We start from the raw sequence: 27,213 nt of genomic DNA on the forward strand, positions 1-27,213 counted from the left end.
TAACTCTATATACTAGTGGTGGATGGTAAATCAAAAAAAGTTTACACAAATTCACCATTTCCACATTTTGCCATGCTGCAACAAAGTGTTTGGATCAAACAGTGATAGATGGTAAATCAAAACAACATTTACACAAAACTCATCATCAGATTAACCATTTCCACATTGTCATGATACGACCAAGTGTTCAAATTAACCATCAATACTATATTTATCCCAAAGGAACTAGTATAATCAAACAGTGATGGATGGTAAATCAAAAAGGTTACACAAATCTCATCATTAGATTGACCATTTTCACATTGTCATGATGAATCAAAAAAGGTTTACACAAGTCTTATTATCAGATTAACCATTTCCACAATGTTGGACGGTAAATAAAAAAAGTTTTACACAAATCTCATCATCAAATTAACCATTTCTACATTGATGGATGGTAAAGGTCCACATAAATCTCATCATCAAATTAACAAAGATAGATGGTAAAGCAATAAAGGTTTACACAATTTGCATCATCGGATTGACCATTTCCTCATTGCCATGATAGAACCAAGAGTTTGGATCAACCACCAAAAGTACATTTATCCCAAAAGAATTAGTGTAATCAAACACTTTTTTTTTTTGAGGTCGATAAGATCAGAATTCATGATCAGTTCCAAATCTAGCAAAGAGTTTTATCTCAATAATCCTCTACAAGCTACCAAAGTCAAAGTGCCATTTAAAAAACAATTTAGAGTTACAACTAGGTCAAAACTTTTTGGCTTTATGCAAAAAAAAACTCTAAGAAAGCACAATACACTGTTAAAGTGCTTAACCAAGTGAACCAATTCTTGCAAAAGGAACTCCCATGATATCTTAGCCTTAGAAAAGCCTGGGTAGGAATAAGGTTTTTTCAAGAAGAGGTGAGTACCGGTTTTAGTACAATGATTGTGTGTGCACGCAGCGCGCACGCGCGCGAGAATAGCATCATCTCAAAAGCAGAATTCGCCATGCTCCAGATTACAAATTCACTACAATAAGCATCCAACAAGAGTACTGAACATGGGCTTCTGCAGCATGTCAACTTTCTAGCAAAAAAATTAATATGGGTACGTGAAAGCCTTCAAGAAAAGACAAATATCTCAGCTCTATCAATGTTTTAAAACCGACAAGATACATGGAAAAAGCTTCATTAATAAGCTGAAATGTGAAAGTTTGTCAGCATTCATGAGCGAGCAATCCAGTCAAGCCTATAATACATATCAAATAGCTGTCAACATTTTGTCAAAATCAGATCTATCCCAAAGGTGCCTTGTTCATCATACGGTCTTTCAGAAAGCTTGTCTAAAACTCATTAATTTGCTGCTTACAAAAATTCAGTAATCAGTTTTTCCTTGCACAATTGATCATGGGGGCCTACCCGCCAGTCAAAATTGCACTTCTATAACGGAGAATGCTGGTGAAAATTGCTTACTAATCTCCCAAGGTAAAGACACCACTGCAATGTACAAAACTTCAAACCCCTTACAAGTAGGCCGCCTTTGTCTGCACAGAGTAGCTCAACTACAAGGTTTCATTCTGGCTCGTCGACTACAAGGTTTCATTGTTTTATGAAGAACTAAGACTAAGTACCAAAAACAGGTTAATTTTTACGTCGCCTTCCCACTTTCAATGCTCCTAGCAGACTGAGCCTTCACTTTATATTCCTTGAGCTTCTCCTCTGCCTCCTGTAGCGAGACCTCATAGCTTGTCTTTCCTTTTTTCAAAGCATCAACCACATGGCTTTGACATTCAATTGCTTTGTCAAACCTGTAATAAAAAAAAATCTCCCAAATATTGCATCAGTTTTAGGATCTCACATGGTGATGAAATGTACTGAAACAGACAGCACGCAGCACAATGCGGAGGGGGGGGGGGGGGGGGGATGGGGATTGCATGTCTCTGTGTGTACTTGATTTATACGCACGCAAGCACACACACACATATTTATATGCAAGAAAAATATCTGCAACGTAAGGATCTCATGTCTGCAGCTCTGGTGCAGCCTGAGCTGTGAAATTTTGCTTTGAGCACCGGTGGATTAATATTCCTGTTGTAAGTTCAGGACCAACCTTGACATCAAGAAGGAAGACAGTGGAGGAGCGGCAAATGAAGTTATGTTTGTTTGATAAATCATGATTAGTTATTCTTATTCTTCTTTGTGAGATGGGATGGCAGTCCCCCTAGCGGTTTTGGGGAGCAGGAGCAGCCATACCTGCGTCTTTAGGGCAGCCATACACCATCAGGTAGAGGCTACGGAGTAGCACCTTGGTGGCACTCTCTTCTCAGGGCAGCCCACAGACGGGCGATTTCATGCAGAGGCAAGTTATCTCAGATGCAGGCCTATAAGAGCAGAGGATTCTAGAGGGCAACCATATGATGGCAGTATTGAGTCGTAAATCCTCTCTAGATTCATCTCATTGCCAGGAGAAGATACACTTTGGTGTGATTCCAGTTCACCATGTGGATGTTGCCTATGTTGAGGCGGAGTCAATGGTCTTGTGTGCAAGAGCAGATGGCAGTAGCAGTAGCAGTTGTGTGTACCGAGGGTCTATCCATCAAAGGCATGTCAGATCTATGCCAGACGACCCTTGGTCACTTGTATATGCAGCCTTCTCTCTCTCTCTCTCTCTAATAACAGGTCTTCAGTTCAACTCCCCTTGTCGGATAGATCTTTAAGGTCTCTTAAGATAGTTTCCTACGACGTTAGAATTCTCTTCTTCTCGGGTGTGTGTGTGCTAATAAAAAGAGGAAAATGGTATAACCTTTCTATCACCCAAGTATGGTAGATTGGTTATGCCATTTCCCTCTTAGATAACAGGTCTTGAGTTCAACTCCCCTCGTCGGATAGATATTTAAGGTTCTTGGGATAGTTTCCTACAACGTTAAAATTCTCTTCTTCTTGGGGGTGCGTGTGTGCTAATAAAAAGAGGAAAATGGTATAGCCTTTCTATCACCCAAGTGTGGTAGATTGGTTATGCCATTTCCCTCTTGAATAACAGGTCTTGAGTTCAACTCCCCTCGTCGGTCTCTTGGGATAGTTTCCTACGACGTTAAAATTCTCTTCTTCTTCTTCTTCTCTCTCTCTCTCTCTCTCTCTCTCTCTCTCTCTCTCTCTCTCTCTAAAACGACGTTAAAATTCTCTTCTTCTTCTTCTTCTTCTCTCTCTCTCTCTCTCTCTCTCTCTCTCTCTCTTTTTTTGGAAAAATCAGGGCTGTATATTACTGAGTACAATATAATCCCCAGCGGATGCCAAAATAGCCTATCACGTGGGGTGTACAAGCTGAATGTAAGGGTGAGAGCCACTATAGTGACAACTCGACTAGAACAATCTCATGGTGGTCTGTGTGATGAGTGGAGGAGAAACCACTGAGGGGGGGCATAATGCCATGTAATCTGGCCACCTGTAAGTGTGAAGAAGAGTGGAGATCGGGCCCAACGCCGAAGGAAGGCAAATCGACGAGCCTCGGTTGCTCGAGATGTACCTGAGGAAGAATCCCACTGCCAAATCAGGGTGTGAATGATGTCCAGCCAAATAGCAGTGAGGGTATCCTGAAGGAGCTGTGGAGCAACGAGCTCTCCAAGCATTCCATAGTGTAATGCTAGTGATGATTGAAAAAACTTCATCACGTGTCCTAGGATCCCCCTACCAAGCAATCTGTGGTAACATAGCCAAAGTCCCTCGCCGATAACCAGTCGAGGTAAGCATAAGAGCTAGATCTGTGTCTGAGCCCTCGTAGAAAAGATGCGGTCCGGGCATCGGCATCAACCATGAGACAGATCCCCAAGTGAGAAATCCATGCTGAACACCGGCTCTACTAAGTAAAAAGCAAACTGCTAGCCACACTATATGAGAAGATGAGCATGACCAAAGACAGTGTGCAGGTGACTCATGTAGTCGCAAAGGACAGCGACTCTCTCTCTCTCTCTCTCTCTCTCTCTCTCTCTCTCTCTCTCTCTCTCTCTCTCTCTCTCTCTCTCTCTCTTTCTCTCGTCCGGTCACACTCTACCTCATTGATCTCTCTTCTCCACAGTTGCCTTGTATATGTATGTAGCATTGCAAGTGTTCTCTAATGTCGGAGGACCTTTCTGGAGTCGAGCAGATTGGAATTGAGATGTCCACTGGAGACAATACGTGACCTCAACTTCGCTCCTTGTCCAAACAAGAAGAATAAGATTATTACCTGAATCATGCATAGCTTGGACAACAGCTATGACATCCTTACTCGCGTCGTCAGTGCCCAAGAGCCTATAAGTGCAGGTTTGTATAGAGTTCATTCATGCTTTGAACGTACTCTATCAACCTAACCAATTGAGTTTCTATCACCCTCCGGAGGTGATGGGCATACTCAACCATGATAAAGGCTAGCATTTGTCAAACGAGTAAAAATACTAGAAGCACTAAAGATCTAAACATCAAAATAGTGTGTTACGGAGTCAAACAATAAGTGGGCTTTTAAGCTCCCCACTTTTATTGAATTTGCTACTGATTATCTTGAACATTCCAAAGGAAGAAGCATTGAAAATAAACTTACTACGATGCAAAAATAAATGAACGTTTTTCATGATTCTTTTCAATGAGTATCCTTTCTCAACGAGTGAAGAAATAAGAAACCACGACTGAACTAGAACAAAGACGAGAAAATCTAAATAGTTGAGAGCAAATGACACCATATTTAGCTAAAAGAGAAACGTTCAAAGAAATGTGAGGCATATAGATGATATTTAGATTGGCATATTCCGGTTGAAGGCGTTTATCAAAGATATATACTTCCAATCCCAAGGGAGTTTGAAAAATCTTAAGGTCTAACAAGGCACAACAATCACTATTTGTGGTACAATTAAGTTCACAAAGAAAGAATGTCGAAAACAAAAAGATCATCTACAAAGCATGTTACATTGCATAACTTGTGCAAAAATATTGGCAAGCGTTAGCAAGGACAAGACGCTCCATAAAAACAAATTCATGGCTGAAAAGATAGAAGCAAGCAAGAAAAACAACAAAATTGATGTCCATAGGGATACCAATTGTTTGCTTGAAAAAGTAGCCACCGACTGTTATATATAAATTATCCAAAAGAAAATCTAGCCAAGATATGGTCAACATCATCTATAATCCTGGCAAATCTCTTTCTTCCTTTGTCTATGTCTATATAAGACCTAACAATAGAAGTCAAGAGACTCAAGAGATGAACACTCTCTTTTCGTTGTTTGATTGAATGAATGCTTGAAAACTGAGGAAAATAGGCTCCTTATATAAAAGACGAAGCATCTCCTAAAAATTAGGGAGCTGCTATTTTGGGCCATAAAATATATTTGCGTCATTACCTTCGGTATGACCAGGGGAACACTTCACAACTCTGCCGCGAAGTCAACTGGGCAACTAGTCGGGAGATTTTTAGGCGACAACCCCGAAACGGGCAAATGCTTGTAAAATGTGCCAAGTGGCACTTTCCTATGTACTTGCCTCATGCAGAAAAACGGGCGCTGAATTTTTAGCTAGGAGAGGCCTCATTTTGCAATTGTCACAAGTTAAGAGCTATGGAGTGCTTTCTTTCCACTCTATGTACAATGTGGTGCTAAAAGTGATGCCCTGCACACTACACACTGCTCTCTCTCTCCCTCCTATGTGCAGTTATGTGATGCCCCACAAGAGGGCTCTTCATTTGACTCATGTACAGCTGTGTGGTTTCATGCTTTTGTGCTGAGACATGAGCCTCCTTGAGCAGGAACAAGGGTAGCTAACTGCTATTCCAAAGCAGGCACCGGTGAGGGTCATGCGCTGTAAATTGACTGTTTTTCAGCGATACGGACGCCAGAACCATTGGAAATAGTGCCCCACTAGCAGATGACAGTTAGGGGACTATTTGGGGCTGAAAACAGGGCAAAAACCAAAAAATACAGCGTGCTGAATTTACTGTTTTTGGGCAGGAATCAGAGGGTTTATGCCAGTGGAAGTGAGTTCTAGCAGGGGAATTGGTTTCGCGCAAGCTTTGGGACTGTTATGCTGCCGAAATTTGGCCAAAACAGGTGGTATCTAGCGGGATACAGGTAAAGGACTCCCATGACTCTTCTTTGTAATTTACCCTCTCAAAGTATAAAGAAATACCGAAAGGGGCGCCAATTTTGGGGCCTACAGGTTGTCGGGGTCTGCTCGGAGCATTCTAGCTTCCGAGCCATGTGTGTGCTTAAGTGTTAAATCCTGTCGCAGGTTTCCTTTGCACGTTCTCTCTGTGTGTGTCTAAAGTAAAGAATTTTGGGTGAAAGTCAAAGCCTACCACCCTACGGGCCGGTTTCAAGGTTCCGTTGCCGGGACATCAATCACTTTTTTTTCAAAGAGTGAGCCTCGGTTGTTTTGGGTAAAGACCAAGAGTACAATATGACCGACAAAGGGAAGGGCATTATGGAAGAGGGTTCCTCTTCGAAGGACAAAAAAGTTAAAGGACAGGTTGCAAGACGCTACTTGGTGAAGTTCAAGAACTATCCGCCTATGGAGGCAAAGTGGATGGAAGAGCATGAACTGTCAGAGTCACCAAATGTATTGCTGCTTTACCTTGAAGCCTTTGTTACAACCTACTTATATCACAACCCAATGTGTGCAAAGGAGGGGTAATGATAGAGCTAGCACATCAAGTGTACATATGAATTCAGTGTAATAGATGGAAATGACAAAAGTATGAAGGTCTCATTAAGTCATTTGTATCTATGTGTTACGACCTTCCTTGCGGATACATGCGATGATAAAAGAGTGCTAACAACACAAGATCATCAATGGCGTGTATTTATGGTATGCAATTGAGCACGTTTGCAATTCAAGAGGGGGGTATGTCACGAGGACGTGGCAATTGTTAACTATGTCACGAGGACGTGGCAATTGCTAACCTTAGTTGTTGGTTTCTTTCCAATGATTTTTGTTTTATTTTTGAGACCCTCTTTTGGAAGTTGCAAATGGTCGGACATTGTATGGCCAATGTGAACGGTAGTTTCACCCACAAACGGGAAGTTGGTCGGCACTAGAATTCGTATAGTAAGAGGATGTCTAGGCTCAGTGCAAGATCATGTAGGTCCCCCTGTGGCACTTAGCAAGTTGGTGGATACTAGGAAGTGAACTCAATGAAGGCATAAAGTCAAGGTGGGATCACCAACAGAAAGTATCCGACAGTTGGGCCACATTGCACTTTTGGATGCGTTCCCAATGAGGATAGATGGTCAGATGACCAGTGGGAGCCCAATGGAAGCATCTCCTAAAAATTAGGAAACTGCTATTTTGGGCCGTGCAATGTGTTCGCGTCATTACCTTCGGTATGACCAGGGGAATACATTACAACTCTGCCGCAAAGTCAACCGGGCAACCAGTCGGGAGATTTTTAGGCGACAACCCCGAAACGGACAAATGCTGGTAAATGTGCCAAGTGGCCTTTCCTGTGTACTTGCCTCATGCAGAAAAATAGGCGCTGAATTTTTAGCTGGGAGAGGTCTCATTTTGCAATTGTCACAGGTTAAGAGCTATGGAGTGCTTTCTTTCCACTCTATGTACAGTGTGGTGCTAGGAGTGATGCCCTGCACACTACACACTGCTCTCCCTCTCTCTCCCCTACGTGCAGTTATGTGATGCCCCACAAGAGGGCTCTTCATTTGACTGATGTACAACTGTGTGGTTTCATGCTTTTGTGCTGAGGCAAGAGCCTCCTTGAGCAAGAATAGGGGTAGCTAACTGCTACTCCAAAGCAGGCACCGGTGAGGGTCATAACCTCACTGTACAGGTGCGTTTTCAACGCTGTGTATGTGCTGTAAATTGACTGTTTTTCAGCCATATGGACGCCAGAACCATTGGGAATAGTGCCCCACTGGCAGAGGACAGTGAAGGGACTGTTTGGGGCTGAAAACATGGTAAAAACCAGTAAATACAACGTGCTGAATTTACTGTTTTTGGGCAGGAATCAGAGGGTTTATGCCAATGGAAGTGAGTTCCAGAAGGGGAATTGGTTTCGCGCAAGTTTTGGGGCTGTTATGCTGCCAAAATTTGGCCAAAACAGGCGGTATCTAGCGGGATACAAGTAAAGGATTCCCAGGACTCTTCTTTGTAGTTTACCCTCTCAAAGTATAAAGAAATACCGAAAGGGACGCCAATTTTGGGGCCTACAGGTTGTCGGCGTCTGCTCGGAGCATTCTAGCTTCCGAGCCATGTGTGTGCTTAAGTGTTAATTCCCATCGCAGGTTTCCTTTGCACGTCCTCTCTGTGTGTGTCTAAAGTAAAAAATTTCGGGTAAAGTCAAAGCCTACCGCCCTACGGGCCGGTTTCAAGCTGCAACGATTGGGTGAAAGGTTGTGACCCGTCATCGAAGGAGTATGGCTTTTGGTGAAGAAGCATGTCCTACAGCGAAGAGTCGTGACCATCCAAGTGTAGGGGTCCTTCTTAGCATGTCACTTTGCATATTTGCAACCATGAGAGAGTGTATGATGCAATTAAGTCACAATTGTGACATTCCCTCCCATTTAAAATAAAGCCCAAGGGTAGTTGAACCCTGGGAGAAGGAAAATGTATTTCTGCTTGCTTCTACATCCAAAGCTCTAATTGTTAAGTCCCATGTCATGGCATTATTATTGACCATAACTACTTTGCCAAACTGGAAACTAATCATATATGTAGCTTGTCCCATTTTTGTCAAAAGCATTGAGTATCACATTTGTGACTTTGCAAGAATTCTTATTGAAATAAGGGCTTGTAAGGAATTATGTCATTGCTTCGAGTTGTGTATGAGAAAATATTGAATCTTATTTGCTTCGAGTGAAACTATTGGTAACCTGAGTTGAGTTTTTTGTTGAGTGACGACCACTGGTTGGAGATCTGCAAGGTATTCCATTGGTTTGTCTCGAACAGTAAAATCCTCTTGAAGGGATATCGTAGACTGAGATAGAGTAGTATATGGAGGTACATCCATTGTAAAGGTTTATAAGTGGAACAAGTTAAATTCTCCTGAAGGGATATCGTAGACTGAGACAGAGTAGTATATGGAGGTACATCCATTGTAAAGGTTTATAAGTGGAACAAGTTGTGTCCAAAGATTCAATTGCACTGACTGAAGTCGTGTTGCAAGAGTGCATCTGATTTATCCTTTGCGCCTGTAACAAACTTGGGACACCCCAAGTCAAAAATCTACCGCCACACGGCAAAGATTCACTTCAAATTTATTCACAGATCACAAGAGTCGACACGACCTGGCGTAGTTCCGTGCTAGGAGATATTGGCCCCAAAGACTGGCGCCCCTTTCGGTATATATTTTTATATCAATCTTTAAGCAAAGTACAACCGACCAACAAGTGCTCGCTCTCAGACTCTGCGTCCAGATGCTCTGCAGAGTGAGCCCCTAGAGTCACTTATAAAGAGTTACAAGGGATGTTAAAAAGAACAGAGCCCCAAAAGCTTTTAAAATCAAAAGCAACTTGTTCTAAATCAAGTAGTCTAAAAATTGCCACAAAAAGCTGTCAACGTAATTTGTGAAAATCCGCACTCTGTTGTCAACGCAAAAAGTGGGTCTCCATACAGTGCCACGTCAGCATGTCCATACGCTGCCACATCAGCAGTCAGTGTGTATCGCGGAATTCCATACTGTCAACCAGTCAGCATGAAATACGACAATCCGTACTGGCAGCCAGTCTGCCACGTCACCAGTTGGGTGTGTCTGTCCGGGTGGCTCTGCCACGTCACCAGTTTGTGACATGCCCCCCTCTTGAAAGAATTGTAATCGCCCTCGATTACGCTTGCTTAACAGACATAGAGGCCATAAACTATCTTAGTAGACACTGACTGTTGGTACCGACGCACTAGACACGACACATCTAGCACTTGTACAAAAGGACAGGACATCACATGACAAATCACAGAAAAATTCATTCCAAATCTCAGACTATAACTATCGGCAACGTATTTAGTAATCGCATCTAGATCCATTCAGGACCTCACTAATGCCTGATTGACTAATCCTTATTGCAATCATGTCTATAGAGATTTATGAGACGAAATGCTGCAGCCATTTCGTCTTTCAGTTCCTACACTCAAATAAGTCACATGAGAGAGTATAAATCAATCATATTCATTTTCAGGAATTCCGTGTCATAAAGTCATACAGTAGAATACTTGTCAGCCAAGTTCCTTGGGTGCAAAGATCTTGATCTAAAATTTTAAGAGAAAGGAGAAAAAAGTGTGTGTGTGTGTGTGTGTGTGTGTGTGAGAGAGAGAGAGAGAGAGAGAGAGAGAGAGAGAGAGAGTGAAGCTCTCAAAGAAGCTTATGAGACTCGATTGATTGAAGCTTCTTCTTGAATCTCAAAAATTCTTCTTGAAATTTGTCTTCTCTGCTATGGGAACAAGGGTTTAAGAAGAGGCTTTCCCCTATCTTGCTTTTGGTGGGAGTCCCCTCTATGGAGGGCAGCTCTTTGGAGGCTTAAGGAGTTTGTGAGGCGTGGAATAGAGTCGTTGCCATCTTGCCATCCGATGATGCCTTTCACTTTGACATTGTTGTCCACTGGTCCATGGGGCGGAACATCAGGGAAGCAAGCTAAAACCTATAGGCAAAAGGCAAAAATCCAAACATAATCAACCAACCTACAAGGCAACGAACAGGAAAAAGCGATAGAAAACAAGCCAACAAGCCAACAAGCCGCGGCGGGGGGCCGAGGAGGGCCGGGGGGGGAGGGGGGGGGGGGCTCTCCAGCACTCAGGGGTAAAGAAAATTGTAGGACTAATTACGGAATGCACAAAGGGTGACAAGGATCAGCTACAACGCTTAGACTGTGAGAGTGCGCATGAGCGGAAGCATGAGAGAGAGAGAGAGAGAGAGAGAGAGAGAGAGAGAGAGAGAGAGAGAGAGAGAGAGTAGACACAAAACGCTAGTGTAGGGAAGATGGGGCGATCAACCCCCGACAGACTACCGGAGCAAGAAACCCGTACAATGATCAGATGATAATGAAATGTGTACAATACCCCCCTGGCCCCATATATATGAGTGCCCAAGGTGGGCGCCCAACTCAAGCGAAAGAGAGAGAGAGAGGGGGGGGGAGGGATTTGTAATTCTCTTCCGTATGTGAGCAAAACGCAACTCTTGTGTTGATGAAACCGAGCATATACGTGTACATGTTTCCAAGAACAAAAAGTGACAGGCCCGCCCACTTGAGTTGGACGCTCATCTTGGGTACTCATATATATGGAGCCAGGGGGTACACATTTTAGTATCATTTGATCATTGTACGGGTCTCTTGTTCTGGTAGTCTGTGGGGGGCTAATCGCCCTCTTCCCTACACCAGCGTTTAGTCTCTCTCTCTCTCTCTCTCTCTCGGGTGTGTGTGGGTGTGTGAGTGTGTTAATAAGAAGAGGAAAATGGTATAACCTTTCTATCACCCAAGAGTGGTAGATTGGTTATGTCATTTCCCTCTTGAATAACAGGTCTTGAGTTCAACTCTCGTTGGATAGATCTTTGAGGTCTCTTAAGATAGATTCCTACGGCGTTAAAATTCTCTTCTTCTCGGGTGTGTGTGTGGGTGTGTGCGTGTGTTAATAAGAAGAGGAAAATGGTATAACCTTTCTATCACCCAAGTGTAGTAGATTGGTTATGCCATTTCCCTCTTGCATAACAGGTCTTGAGTTCAACTCTCGTCGGATAGATCTTTGAGGTCTCTTGGGATAGATTCCTACGACGTTAAAATTCTCTTCTTCTCGGGTGTGTGTGGGTGTGTGAGTGTGTTAATAAGAAGAGGAAAATGGTATAACCTTTCTATCACCCAAGTGAGGTAGATTGGTTATGCCATTTCCCTCTTGAATAAGAGGTCTTGAGTTCAACTCTCGTCGGATAGATTTTTGAGGTCTCTTGGGATAGATTCCTACGACGTTAAACTCTTCTCTCTCTTCTCTCTCTCTCTCTCTCTCTCTCTCTCTCTCTCTCCGTTTTGTATCAGTTCAGTTCAGTTTTGTTTCATTTGTCTTTCCGATAGACGGATGACATACACACCATGTACATTTGATTTGTCTCATAGGCCGATTTCGGCCTGACATAGACGTTAAAAATCTTTCTTTCTTTCTTTCTCTCTCTCATAGACCATCTCTCCTATCATCTCCATGAGGGTTGAGGAACATTATCTAATTGAGAAAAGAACAAAGTAGCTAAGCAACCGAGCAAGAAGCGGTGTTTATGTTAAGAGTGATAAGTAATTCTACTGCACCTAACAACATCATAGACAACCTGCAAAGCCAAGTAAAAGCATGAGCCTTTCTCTTTGTGTGTGAGAAAATGGAAGCAAGGCTTGAGGAGCTTCTAAATGACAACCTTCCATGGCTCATCTCTCTTTAGTGTTGTCAGAATAAGATGTGAAGATGGAACTAAGCTTCAGCTTCAGCTTGTCTAAGATTATTTTTGGAGTTACAAAAATCACAATCAGTAACTATACATGAGCAAATTGTAAGCTTCTTGTCAACAATAATTGTAAATGTTAAGGCCAGTTAAACTTACAAGTTAAGAACATTTCTTTCTTTCTTACAATTATTGTTGACAACCTTAACATTTACAATTATTGTTGTCAACAATAATTGTAAATGTTAAGGCCAGTTAAGAACATTTCTTTCTTTCTCGAAATCGAATGAAACAGGGATCACAACATTGAGCCAAAAACTCACCTTTCAAGACCAGAATACGTGTTGGAAAGGTTGGAATAAATTGCAATTGTGTCGCTATCTTCAGGCCCAAGATTTTCCACAGCTATAGATCTAGCTGCTTCAAACTTGACCAAAGCCTCGTCAAGCCTTCCTAGCTCCAAGTATGCAATGGCAGTGTGGTTATAAACAGCTAGCAACTCCTCACTATCTTCCCCATAGATTTCTTCTGATTTAGTTCCGGAACTCTCTAAGTATGGAACACCTTCCTCAACTTTGCCCATAAATATATATAGTAGTCCTATCTGTCCTTCTATTTCTGCAATTGCCGCTACCTGGTCAGGATGTTGCTCAAAAATTGTAAAGGCCTTCTTGAGAACTGTCAAGGCTTGCTCTATTTCATTTAGCTGTTGATAAACTGAACCAAGTTCCATCAAGCTGGTTGCAGCTTCCAAAGCCATCTTTTTGCCTTTTAAGGCATCAAAAGCCCTCTTGCAGAACTTGACAGCATTCTTATTCTGTTTCAAATGAGCATAGGCTTTACCTAACATAACCAATGCATGTGCATGAAAACGACTGGTCTCCTTCGTTTCATTGACCACCTCTTTATACTTGAGAGTTGCATCTTTGAATCGATCCAGAGACATTAATGCATTACCTGATGATAGATCAAGAGAGGCCACTTCTTTCATTTTTCCCAACTTAACTAAAATGGGTCTAATGATAGTGTGCTGATTCAGGAGGTTTTCATAGTCTTCCAAATCATCATAAATCATTGCCATAAGCCGCCTCAACACCGCAACCTCAAAAGAAGAGGATCCAAAAAAGTTTTCATAAATGGGAAGTGCTTTCAAGCACAAGGTAAGAGCATCATCATATCTTTCTGCTTCAGTGTATGCCTCTGCAACTTGCTGGTAAGACCTTGCAAGATCTGGATTTCCTGGCTCCAAGACCTGCTCATTTATAGCTAGGGCTTTTTGATAGTTTTCCAGACCGTCATCTTGTTTTTCAAGTGCCATTTTTGAGTGTCCCAATAAAATCTGAACTGCATACCTGATTGTTCCAATAGCTTTTGGACTCGCTTCTGCTTCTCTCACCTTTTCTAACAAATCAGCAGCCTGTTCTAAGTAACTTATAGCCTTCTCAGATTCATCCATCTTGTAATAAGTTGAGCCCAACACATGGTGGCACATGGCAAAATCAAAAGACCCTTCTTCTAATGGCTGCAAAATCTTCAAGGCTTTTTCTGCATATGGCAGAACATCCTCAGGGTCCTCATCTGCCGAGTCATATAATTGAGCTAGCCTTAGGCACGTAGTACCTATTCTCAAATCGTCGGGCGGAAGCGATTTCTCCATTGCCTTCAAAGAGGCCTCGAGAGCCTCGATACTTTGTTCCTTTATCATTGAAGATATGCTTGGCATACTTCTATCACGATAATCATCTTCCTCCTCCTCACTGTCACTATCAACGATACCGATTTCATCATCTTCTCCATCTTCATTGAGATTTTCATCAGAAACTATTGTTGTTTCCTTTTCAGATGATTTATTTGACAGATTTGCAGTCGCTACAGTGCCTGAACCTCCCAAATGTTCCTCCTGCCTGCTTGACTCCATTGCTGCTGTGCTAAAACACCTGCAATTTCTGAGCTTATCACGATACAGACCCACTCCAAGACTCTGCATTTCTGTAAAAGGCTGAGTCCTTCGTTTTCTCAGAAGTTCCTTGTCAAGGATTCCTGCCATGGGTGGCTCTATGCGAATGGACATCTTCTGCGCAAAGACATCAGAGACAGCATGATTTGAGTAGTTCCTTGAATGCTTGCAAGGCTCTGCTTCAAAATCTTCTTCCACGTCATGAGTCCAGGGGATAGAGGATGAGCATCCAAAGCTTCTGGCAATTAAACCCAGGCGTCCCCCTTGGCGAGTGTTGAGAAATGAAACCAAAAGCATGCGCCTTTCTGTATCCTTCTCGGGACGTGTCGCATAGTGTGCAGCAGCACAGGGACCGTGACTTTGTGAATGTACTCTAGATAAGCCAAAGAGATGAATAACACTGTTACCTGCCTTTCTTCTGCCTCCAGAACAAAGCTTAGCTATGGCGGTTGAAGGCCACATTTTTACGTATGAAGAACCAGCATTAAAGAAGAAAAACCCTACTACCAATCGTCGATGATTTCCAGTCGGCGCAGAAACTCAAACTCGATTGAAGCGCGAAAGCAAGCAGGCATCTAGCTGCACTGCTCTCGAACCCTCAAGCATTGAGCTTCAATATGTTAAACTTGTTAATTTTCCATTTGCACAAATTACAATGGCACTGCCCTAACAGTACACTTAAGGATACACTTATATAGTGGCTCGTATTCAGTTTTATTATTTGCCTTCGATCTGCCGGCGACAGCACATGGAGTTAAAAACAGCCAGAGCAGTATGGGAGTCGAACTCGGGTGTGCACAATCCACAATCTTGCACGACACCTGCCATCTGCCTTGCCGTCTAATCTTTTATTCCCCAAGGCATCCCTGAAGATTCGCGTTAATAAAGGAATTAACTCAATCATGGTCACATATTTGCCCTAGGAAATAATCAAATTGGTAACTATTATAATGAAAGTATATAAACGTATAGATAGATATACGACCGTAAAAACAAGAAAAATAAGGTAAATTGCCCGTCAAAAATCAACCCTAAATGTAATATGTGTGTGTGTGTGCGTGCGCGTGCGCGTGCGTATGTATAATGTTTGCCTTGAGACTCCTTTGGAATCTTCATCTTCATAAACATCTTTCTTAGTAGGCTTAAGAAGTAAAATTAGAGGAAATCAACTAAACGCAAAGAGGGAAAGGTATGAGAAGATAGAAATAGAATGGCTTACCTCAAATTCAAGGGAACAGAAAGCGATAAGGGAGAGGCTTGGATGAGTGCAAGACATGCTCTCTTTATAAAGAGAGTACAAAAGTCTTCTGGCCTTTCGATGCAACAAGGCTTTCATCTCCTACACTATCATCCTTCACTTTTGCAATTTGATGGTTTGAAAGGCTTTTGATTTTTCAAACTTGTGGAGACCTAATGAAGAGCTTGATCTTAGAAGTTTGAAATGCAGAGGAGTCTACTTAGAGAAGGGCTAAAGTATTTTGTATATTCCAATTAAGATTATAATGAAAGCAAGCATATGGAGAGCTTGATCTTAAAAGCTCAAAAATTTGAGGATTCTAGCTTGAGAAGGGTATCTTGGAGATGATTTGAGGGATAAATATCTCATATATTACTATGTAGATCGTAATGTATTCTAGGTCATTGTACATGTTGTAGTGCTCTTGTCTTTGAATGAACGTTGTGGTTACAAGAGGAGTGTTGTAAATGCTACAGACGGAGACGTGATGGCCCTACAAAATGCAAAAGATAGCAAGCACACAAGAGCATAATAACACATGGAGAGACAAAGATCATTGGGTACAATCTCCTCCCGTTCAAGAAGGAGCGTTTCTCTCTTGCACGTATTTTTTATAGATTTCAATCAATGCTCAAAATGATTACAATCATCCACTTAAACATAAAGTAACCATTGCTTATAAAAGACTTGTCCATAAATTATCGATCCACTATTAAATAATCAAATGTTTCCTACTACTTTCCACTTATCAAATCTACAACAAATAACTATCAAAGCATCATAATTAAATCTCATTACATACCTCTCCATTAAGGAAACGATTGTTCTCAGTTGTTATATTATTATCCTACAAGTCATAGCTTGTCCAAAATAGTGGTTCAAATTTGGTACTTAAGTTCAAAATACAGATTACAAACTTTAAGAATTTAAATTGCCTCATGTCTTTCGTTGTCCACATACTGCATATTCTAGTGTCGTGTCATAAAATCTAATATCTAGCTATCCCAAATAATTTTCTCATATTGAATTGATCATTTAATGTGGGAAAATAAATGGGAACAAGAGTTAGAATATAAATATGTGCTTTTAAACCTATCTCGTGAAAGGTCCAAAAGGGAGATGGTCTACCCTCGGTCTACCAAAGAGCAAGGTAATGGAACTTCAAAGACCTTAGGGTTAGCTTCATTAAAGACCTCCAAAGGTCAGTGTTAAAAGTCTTTAGACCTAGGACCTTTGGGTACTTTAGACTTTAGACAAGATAGGCATGTGCTTGAGGCGCTTGAGCTGACTAAGGTGTTTGAGGTGCTTGAGTTGACTAAGGTGTTTGAGGTACTTGTCGTGCTTCATGACTAAGGTGCTCGAGGTGCTTGATGCTTGAGGTGCCTACAAAGGAGGGAGCAAGCCCAAGAAGTAGGGGAGGAGAGAGCACATGTGCACCCTCTCAAGAGTCACCCCTTCCACAAGAGGCATATAGGACACGTGTCAACAAGTCCCAAGCAAGGTTGTCCTCATAATGTGCCTAAAGCCTATTGGATGACCTTTAGACACGTCCAATGAGAATTTAATTTAATTAAATAATTATCCAATATTATTCAAGCCCTCTCTCTCAAAGGGAAAGGAGGACACTTGTCCAAATCCTACCTCTTTTGCTACTTATGCACAAGGCCCTTGATTGGCTAAGCATGGCATGAGCTAATGAGGGACAAGCAAGAGTAGGGAGTAAGAGGGCTCGACGAAGGCTAGGAGAGGACTTGCTTTTTGCTCACACACACACACACACACACACACAAACACACTCACATATTCTCTCATTGTGTTGAGCAAGAACTCCATCTCCTTTTCCAAGCTTGAGAAGTAGAGAGCCTACCCCAACACCTCTTGGGCCTTGGCTATGGAATGCAAATCAAACCAAGAGCCAAGCTTCAATGGCATGCTCATCTTCTCTACCATCTATATTACTAAGCTAAGCTAAGAAATCTATGGTGAGGAAAGTACTTCTTTCTCGTATGCTACTTCTTCTTTCTCTTCCCTTCCCTCACTCCCTGCTAGCTCTCTCCACCTTTGAAGGTGTTTGAGGTCTTGGGATTGAGGTCGAGGACAAGTTAATGTTTTTGCAAGTTAGTTAAGGGCATAATTTTGGTGCATGAAGCTTACCATCTTCATTACATCAACAAGGTCTCAAGGAATATAAAGCATGTAATGTACCAAGTCTCTCTTCATGGGAGAATCTATAATACAAAAGCCTTTTGGAGGGGGGAACCGGCTCCAAGTAAATCTGGTCCTCAATTGTTGTCAATTTTTCTAATACTCTCTCTCTTTTACAAGTATTGTTCATGCCAAGCTAACTAGGTATAATGTTCATTTTGCTACCTTTAATCAAGTGCTCTCCTTATGCTCTTTAAGAATTCTCTAAAGGAAATGCTCATTATTGTTACTTTAATTCCCCTTCAATCAATGTTATAGCCATATTCCGTTACATTGGTATCAGAGCTATTGGTTTCTCTTTTCTTGCTTATGAAGTGAGGTTCTTAAGTTGTCCATGAAAGGTTGGACTTGTTCATTGCAAAGGTTAAGTGGGATAGGGATTTATTATCCCGATTGAAAAGAACTCAGTTCAAGGTACAATGTTGGGAACTATAGACTTAATAATGGGGTCTTTTTGGGCTTGCCTTTGGCTTAACCATTATTGAGCTACTAGCAAACTCAACAGGAACCATAATCAATCGAGCAATGTTAAACCCTCTCCACTACTCTTTGCAATCAATAGTCTCTAAACCATGGGTGTGGCTGCTTAAGAGCTAATTTTCAAAAGTAAAGAAGAGTAGCAACTAAAGTTTTGAGTTGGCAAACCATAAAGTAGCATATACATAAGTTTAGTTAGCATGGCTGACAATAATAAAGAGAGTAGAATGAATATGAACGACTTTGATTTTGCACATGAAGGTGCTACTAATGATGCCCCCATGTTTGTGAACTATCTTGTCACTAGGTTGAAAACAAGCTATGGGCAACCCCGCTTTACAAGCCGAAGTTGCCCAACAACTTCGTACCCATGGGATTCTTCAAACCCCCTATGACGAGAGAGAGCTTAGGAAGCTACGTAATGAGACTCCCAAAAGAAGACTCTCTTCGATGACACAAGCAGAAGAAAAACCCTATGAAAGAGAAAGAAGTGAATCTCCAATTTTTTGGAGGATGTGGCTCCACAAAGACGGCGGTCTCGACGATCCCCAACTCCTTCCAAGAGGAAAAGATCATCATATAGTCCTTCCCCTAGTCATTTTGAGAGGGAATAGAGGAATCAAAAGAAGAAAAAGGCGAGAAAGAGGTCACCCTCTTCTCCATCTTCATCATCTTCCTCTTCTTTCAATGAAAGCAACGGTTTTTCTACTAGAGAATATAAGAGGGGAGGACATCGCAAATCCTATCCTGCTTGGAAAAGATCCTACAAGCTTAAGAAGTTCAAGGAGGGAGGAAAGAGCATCTCTTTTCTCACCTATGATGGCACCTTTGGTGCTACGGACAAAGTTTTGGCCTTCATCCAACAATTTGATGTGGCCTTTGGAGATGAGGGCTTTACGGAGTCTTCCAAGCTACATCATGTGGCTATTCATTATCAAAAGTCTGCCCGACAAAGGTGGGCTTGTCTACAAGGTAATGGCAAAACTTCCAAGACATGGAAAACTCTATGAGTTTTCATAATGAGCAATTTCTTGCAAGCGAGACCAAAGCCAAAGTGCTTACTGAATGGCAAAGTTTGAAGCTAACTCCCAATGAGTCTATCCACAAGTATGTGGACAAGTTTCGAGATTTACATCTCAAAGCTACTGTCTACCAAAAGATAAACTTCACCGAACAAAAACAACAATTTTGTGCGGGACTACCTGAAGATATGGCCGAGTATGGTAACTCTCAAAGGCCTAGGATCATCACTGAAGTGATACACCATACTATGGTCGCTTCACAAATCAGTTTCCAACAATGGGCAAAAGGGAATTTTAAGCCCATGGAAACCAAAGACCAAAATGAACCTAGAGGGAAGAAAAGTGTTCAAAATTATTCCCAAGGAAATTCTAGAAACAACAACAACAACAAGACCAAGGAGAAACGAGTTTATAAAGGTAAAAATAAACTCTCTTGAAGAGTTAGAAGCTTTTCACAAAGACCATAAATGTTTCAAGCGTGGGGAGCAAGGACATGGCTATCGTTCTTGCCCCAAAAGAAATGCACACAACGAGACTCCTAGAGCTTCCATAGTCGAAGCTCCAAAAGAGGATACTCATTGCAAAGGAATGTCCCTCTCCTATGCTTGGGGAAAGGTGAGGGAGTATGATGCCTTTATCCTTTTTGACCCTGGCTCTACTCACAACTTCATATCAACGGAGTTGGCCACTTAGCTGGGCATACAAGCTTTTGACATTGGAGACACTGTGATTGTCGATGGAGCTTTCAAGAGACAACAAGACTCCGTTACTCTCTAGATTCGGAAATTTGAGGCTTCATGTCCAAAGCTACGTCAACAAAGAGGACTTTTTCATCTCCCCTCTCGAACATGAGGATGTTATCCTAGGGGCACCATGGTTCAATCTCATGGCTGCCAATATGAAGTTCCTTGAAAGAAGAATTTATTTCACCTATACAGGGAAGAACATGTATATAGATGCTAATGAGTTGGGTCATACTGTACCTCTTGTAAATTCCCTTGCTTTTGATAAGTCAATAAAAAGCTCAGTTTTCAGGTATATGCTTTTTGTCAAAGCATAAATGTTCTAATGTTTTATCCAATGGAAATGGTAGGAATCAAGAAGAATTAGAGTTGTCTAATTTCCTAAATGGATTCCAAGATGTTTTTATCGATTACATCCCTTGAGAGTTCCCTCAAAACAAGGGGACGATGACCATAATATAGAGCTTCTATCTAGGAGCTCACCGCCTAATAAGCCTCCTTATAGAGTTTCTCAAGCTCAACAAGAGGAGATTATGAGGCAAATGCATGAACTGGTAGACAAGGGGATGGTGAGGCCTAGTTCCTCTCCCTTTTGTTCACCCATCCTATTAGTGCAAAAGAAAGACGACAAATATTGTATGTGTGTTGTGTTGGGGTAAAGTCGTTGCGCCTTTGCCAGGGGCCGGACGTCCGATGTTCGATCGTCCGCTGTGTGTACATACCCTTATTCTTTGTATATAAAGAATAACGAGCTCCTCACTCATATACTTCTTGAGGTTACTCCACCCACACTCTCGTGCTCTTCCCCTTCCCCGCACGCACCACACACGCATCCATCCGTGCACTCACAAGTGGTATCAGAGGTACGACGCCAAACCGCGCGTGACTGCTTCTCGATCATAAATTCAGAAGCAACAGAGCTTGCCGGCTATGGTGGAGCTTGGAGTTCAATGTGAGCTCGGTAGTGGTGGATCCGGCTTGACGGCATTGGAACAAAGCTCCTCGGATAGCACCCGAAGGAGATTGGGCGAGATCTCGGCTATTCCGTGTGCGTAGGGACCCCAGTCGAGCAAGGGATTGAGAGATTTTGGAAGCTCTGCAGACAAAGAGTTAACAGAGCTGAGAGCAAGGAAGCAGGGAATCAAGCATTTGGAGCTTTGAGTACAAGCAGCAGGGCTTAGGCAGCAAGCACAGCCTGTGTGTTGAACACACACACACACACACACACACACACACACACACACACACTCAGAAAGATGGCCAAGCAAGTCAAACTGCAGGCTGCTGCAGGCAGTGAAGTCGGGATTTGAAAAGCAAATTTGTGAGCCATTAAGGCTTGCAATGAGACACCGGCAGTGAGAGTGAGACAGAGCAGGTAGCGGGCAGCAACTCGACAGCACCGAGCAAGGCAAAGGGAAGCAAATTGGGTATAGCTCTGTAGACAATTCGAGTAGTAGGTCAATTGCAAGCCAAAGGAAGAGCCTTTTGGTGTGGTGGTGGTTGCGCGCGCGCGCACACACACACACACACTCACTCACTCAATTGCAGGCAAGAACCGGGAGCATGTTTGGGCAGAGAAGCAAGAGCATGTTAAGTCGACCAGGTCGGCAAAACCGGGAGCTGCGTGGAGATTGAGGTGGCGCTGGCAAGCAGCAGCAAGGGCCGACGCCACTCCCACTACCCTCCAACTTGGCCTCGCTCTTCAGACGACAAAGTCTGTAGGCTCGTCATATTGTAGTGTGCACACGACAGATTTACCAGAAAAACTCTCCCTCCTTTGTTCTCATTCACTCATAACCTTTATAGCTACAAAAGGTCCTAGGCCAAGATCCAGCCTGCCCGCCCCCAAGATCCAAGATGTTTTCAGTTGGCTCATCTCAAGAAGTTCCCGCTCAACTACTGCTACATCATATGGATATGACACCTCCCCCTTTAAAAAAAAAGGAAAACCGAGGGGGAAGAAATTACACAGGCGAATCAATCATGTGAACGATTGCCTAGGAGACAACAGCATCATTTTGGCACAAGAGGGATTCCGCATCGGCTCTAGTGTTGCAGGATGTTGGAGTAGAAGCAGCAGTTTGTGTGAAAGAAGTGGTAGGTAGAAGAGGGGTAAAAAATGGCTTTATGCGGGTAATGTGGGCTGTGGTTACTGCACCATTGGAGTTTCTGCGAATCACATATGTATTGGTTTTAATGCGTTTGACAATGGCGTATGGGCCTAGCCATCGATGCATCAAAGATTCACTGAGTCCTGGTCGTCGGAGTGGAAAGTATAGACTAACTTGTGTACCTTTAGCATGGGAGAGATGTTTTCGATTGGTATCACAATACCGTTTCTGGCGTTGCTGAGCCAGCTGTAAATTTGTGTGTAGAGCCTGGCGAAGAAAAGGATGTATTTTTGTGAGATATCTGTACCAATCTTGGGCATCTTTGGTGGTAGGAGTAATCTGTACAGAATGAAGATCTGGAGGAAAAACAGGATCTCTTCCATATAGTGCCCGAAATGGGCTCACCTTTGTGGATGCTTGGACGACAGTGTTGTAGGCATGTAGAGCATAAGGGAGGATTAGATCCCAGTTCTGATGGAGAGGGTCAACATAGGCTGTGAGCATCTGTTTGAGTGTTTTGTTCATCCGCTCTGTGAGACCATTTGTTTGTGGGTGATACGGTGAGGCAAAAACCTGCTGAACTCCGAGACATTTTGTAAGGATTTTCAGAACTTCGCTTTTGAATTGGCTACCTTGGTCAGAGAGAATAGATTTTGGGCAAGTGTGTCTAAGGATCACTTCTAAGAGGAAATTGGTGAATGTGTGCGCGGTCATGTTGGGGACAGCTTTGGCCTCACACCATCGGGTCACATATTCTGTTAGAACAATGATGTACCGATTTCCAGAGATTGATTGTGGGAAAGGGCCCATGATATCCCAACCGATTAGGTCAAAGGGGTTATTTGCATGAATAGGAGTTAGGTGTCCTAGCCTGTCTGGAGGAGTCTTGAAACTTTGGCATTGTGTGCACTCCATGAGTGTTTGTGAAATTGTTTGTCGCATATTTGGCCAATAGTAGCGGTGACGCATATTAGCTAGGACTTTATGAAACCCTAGATGGCCAAAGAGAGGATGAGCATGGAAATATGTAATGAATTGGTGTTGGAGGGCTGTAGGGAGGTAGATGCGGCTTGGGTAATGTGGGTGAGTCCAATAGAGTGTGTTGTCTTTGAGGAAGAAGTGTTGATGTAGGGCAGGTTCAGAATGGGATCGAAGTTTGTGAATAAGTGGTTGGATATGTGGGTCAGAATGTTGGAGCTGTGTGATTTTGGAGATGTCAAGAGGGGGCTCTATGGCGAGATGTGAGAGATCAAGTTGTGTGTGCTGAATTTGGGGGTTTGGAGTGCGAGACAAGCAATCAGCTGTGACATTGTCTGAACCTTTACAATATTGGATTGTAAAAGAGTATTCTTGTAGAGCAAGAATCCAGCACAACAAACGGCCAGGAGGATGAGCTTTTTTGAACATGCCAACGAGGGGCTGGTGATCAGTAGTGATGGTTACCTGAGAGCCATGGAGATATGGATGTAGTTTGTGGAAAGCCCAAACAATTGCGAGCAACTCCTTTTCAGTTGTGGAGTAGTTTCTTTCAGATTTTGTCAAACCCCGGCTGATGAAGCAAATTGGACGCCATTGGTGATTGATATCTTGCTGGAGTAGGACTGCCCCAATGCCATTGTTAGATTCATCAATTTGTAATAGAAAAGACTTGGAGAAATCTCGAAACATGAGTGAGACTGCCTCTTGTATCAGCAACTTCAAGTGCTGAAAACTCTGCTTACAATCGTCATTCCATATAAATTTAGCATCTTTTTTAAACAGTAATCTCAATGGATTGGGGACCTCTGTGAGATTGGGGACGAAGCGCAGACTGAAATTTACCAAACCCAAAAAGCTCTGTAGTGATTTTACTCCTGAAGGTTGTGGGAAATTCTGGATTGCAGCCACCTGGACTGGATCTATTTGTATGCCATTTGCTGAGATTAGAAACCCCAGAAACTTTAGTTGTGTTGCACCCCACCTACATTTCTTGAATTGAAGGGTGAGGTTGTACTTGCTGATGCGGGTGAGAACTTCTTTCAAAACTGTCAAGTGTTCTTCCCATGTTTTTGTATGAATGAGAATGTCGTCGAGGTGGACAACGAGGACTTTCTTTAGAATCAGATCTGCAAAGATAGTGTTAGCCATTCGTTGGAAAGTGCTACCTGCATTTGTGAGACCGAAAGGCATCCATTTGAATTCATAGAGACCATTGGGGGTTCTGAATACTGTTTTATGCGCATCCTGTGGATTCAAACGCACCTGCCAATATCCTGAAGCTAGATCAAGGGAAGTGACAAAATTAGATTCCCCCAACTGGTCCAAAAGTTCATCTAGCTGAGGTAGAGGGTAAACATCATGGCGTGTGATTGCATTGAGCGGTCGAAAATCGATACAGAAACGATATTTGCCGTCATCCTTCTTTACTAACTGGGGTTCTGAACACCATGCACTAGGCCTATGGGAGGGTTGGATAACACCTTTGGCCAACATATCTTGCACGGCCTCATTGATGATAGTGATCTCTTTGGGAGACCGTCGTCGTCGAGCCATTTTGATTGGACTATGGTCTCGTGTGGGGATAGAATGCTGGATAGGAAAAGTCACAGCTGAATGAGAGGTTTGTGGTTTAAAAAGGGTTGGGAATTGCGATAGGAGCAAGCGAAGGGATTGTGTGCGTGTTTCTAAATCTGAAGCAAGTTGAGTGTTGATGGTTTGTGTGGCAATGGTAAAAGATTTCTGGAAAGGGATGCCATCAGCATTGGGTAAGATGAGACTTTTTGAAGCAAAATCTAAGTTGGCATGATGCTTCACCAACCAATCACAGCCTATGGTGATGGGAAACAGTTGGTCAGGAAGGACGTAGAATTTATGCTGAAAAGAAGAGGGTCCCAAGGAAAAAGAGAGAAGAGCTTCTGTGCGACTATAATGAATTTGTTGTCTATCACCAAAGAGTATAGATATCTGAGAAGCGGAGCTAGTAAGAAGTCCTAATTTGTGAACTATGTGTGACCTGATGGTTGAAATTGAACTGCCAGAATCAAGAAGTACCTCATAAGGGTTGCCTTTCGACTGAAGAAGAACTATAGAAACCATGCGTCCGGAAGAGTTAGATGCTACTGAGTGCAGGTGGCTGTCTTCCATCAACTACATGCTCAAATGTTTCCTGTTCAATTATGAATGCTGCTCTCAAACCAATGGACTGCCAGACCCGGTCCATCCGCCCAACCTCCCTTTTATAGGCTTCCAGCCTGCTTGAACCCGTTCCCACTGGCAGCCGGCCCCTGGCCGAGTCCGTGACCCCATTGGTTTGGCCCTTGGCCTGACATTACTCCCCCCTTGGAGAAGCGTTTTCTTCCTCGAAAACAAAAGTGGAAAATTTCTTCTTAAGAACACTAATGTTTTCCCAAGTGGCACCTTCCTCAGGTCGATCTTTCCACTTGACTAAAGCTTGACTACGTACATGCTGATGAGTACGTAGTTCATGAAAATCTAAAATGCGTTCAGGTTCATGCGGTTGAATGGGAGGTTCAATGAAATCAACCAATATCTGTTGGCCGATAACATTGTCGTCCCCATGCAAGCGTTTAGTAAACGACTTACATGAAATACCGGATGGACACGAGAGTGCGCAGGTAACTCAAGTTTGTAGGCCCTATCACCAACTCGCTTGAGTATCTTGAATGGCCCACAATAACGTGGAGATAATTTGGGTGTAGGTCCAGTCTTCAGACTTTCTGAATGCTCTGGCACACACAAAAATACCTCTTCTCCTTCCGTGAGGGTAACTTGCCGACGTTTCTCATCAGCATACTTCTTATACCGATCCTGTGCTTGTCGAACATTTTGACGAGCAAGTCTCAGCATTTCCATATAATCTTGGAGAAACTCCTTGACCTGTTGGAGCTTCTCAGTTGCCAACCCCACCGTCACTGGTGATCTAGGTTGAAAACCATACATAAGCATGAATAGACTAAAACCAGTTGTAACATGCTTAGCACTATTATATGCAAACTCAAGAATAGGAAGATAATCTTCCCAATCTGATTGCTTCTTGCTAACGTATGCTCGTAGCATATCCTCTAGCACTTGGTTGACCAGTTCCGTCTGACCATCTGTTTCAGGGTGATTAGCCGTACTTAAATTAAGTTGTGTACCCAATCGTTTAAAAACGGCCCTCCAAAAATGACTGTTAAACTTGGGATCACGATCACTCACAATGTTACTCGGAAATCCATACAACCTGTAAAGATTGTCCACAAATAACTTAGCTAATTCTGGAGTCTTAATGGTTGACTTGGTTGGAATAAATCGACAAAGTTTAGTCAATCGGTCTACGACCACCCATACCGAGTCATGTCCTCGAATAGTGATTGGTAAACCCACATTAAAATCCATGGAGATACTTTCCCATTTACCATTGGGAATCTCTAAAGGATGTAAGAGTCCTCCTGCTTTCAGGCGCTCTGCTTTATTAACTTGACATTTTTGGCAATGCAAGACATAGTCTTGAACATACCCATGCAAACTTGGTATGTAAAACTGTCGTCTTACGAGTGCATAAGTTTTCTTAATTCTCGGGTGCCCTGCACTTGGACTATCGTGACATTCATAAATAATTTGGCGCCGAATGTCCGCGTCCGTCGATACACACACTCTCCCCTTGTGGAGTAGGTACCCATCATCTATGGAAAAATTCTTCCATCTCTGCAGTTCATCACTCGAAAGAGGAGAACTGGGTGTGGAGGAAACAAAACCACTACCAACATTGGAGTGAGAAGGGTCCCTCTTTCCAACATAGCTCCACACCTTGGAGTATGCAGTATCATGCTTGCACTTACCTTTGAGAGATTCCAAAAACTCACTCCGCAATTCCGTGAAAAGGAGAGAGTTGATCTCTGGCATTCAGCTGAGAGCATCAGCCACTACATTGTACCGCCCTTTGCGATATCGTAGCTTGGCATCATACTCCTGAAGAATCTCAGCCCACCTGGCCTTGCGACCCTTCAAATCACTTTGTTGTGTAAACCACTTGATGCTTTCATGGTCAAACACAATCTCGAACTGTGCACCATACAAATAATGTCGCCATGTCTTTAACGCAGACACTATTGCATAGAGCT

At 42.7% G+C, this 27,213-nt stretch overlaps 1 protein-coding gene across 1 annotated transcript; it reads right to left on the reverse strand.

Moving 5' to 3' along the window:
* Positions 1-1,153: 1,153 nt before the first annotated feature.
* Positions 1,154-14,959, reverse strand: LOC147459868 (protein KINESIN LIGHT CHAIN-RELATED 1-like). The gene is made up of 2 exons (XM_086511059.1): positions 12,683-14,959; positions 1,154-1,788 (listed from the first exon to the last, which is right to left on the reverse strand). Exons 1-2 carry the CDS (start codon positions 14,776-14,778, stop codon positions 1,629-1,631), a joined length of 2,256 nt encoding a protein of 751 aa, XP_086367185.1. The 5' UTR covers positions 14,779-14,959; the 3' UTR covers positions 1,154-1,628.
* Between the last annotated feature and the right edge of the window lie 12,254 nt (positions 14,960-27,213).

Source organism: Adiantum capillus-veneris, chromosome 4 (genome assembly GCF_014529385.1).
Source record: "Adiantum capillus-veneris isolate H3 chromosome 4, ASM1452938v2, whole genome shotgun sequence".
Classification (NCBI taxonomy): domain Eukaryota; kingdom Viridiplantae; phylum Streptophyta; class Polypodiopsida; order Polypodiales; family Pteridaceae; genus Adiantum; species Adiantum capillus-veneris.

Coding starts and splice junctions, on each gene's coding strand:
- LOC147459868 (XM_086511059.1), bottom strand. CDS start 14,778: ATGTGGCCTTCAACCGCCATAGCTAAGCTTTGTTCTGGAGGCAGAAGA. Junction 1,789..12,682: donor ACGTATTCTGGTCTTGAAAG/GTGAGTTTTTGG, acceptor TTTTTATTACAG/GTTTGACAAAGCAATTGAAT.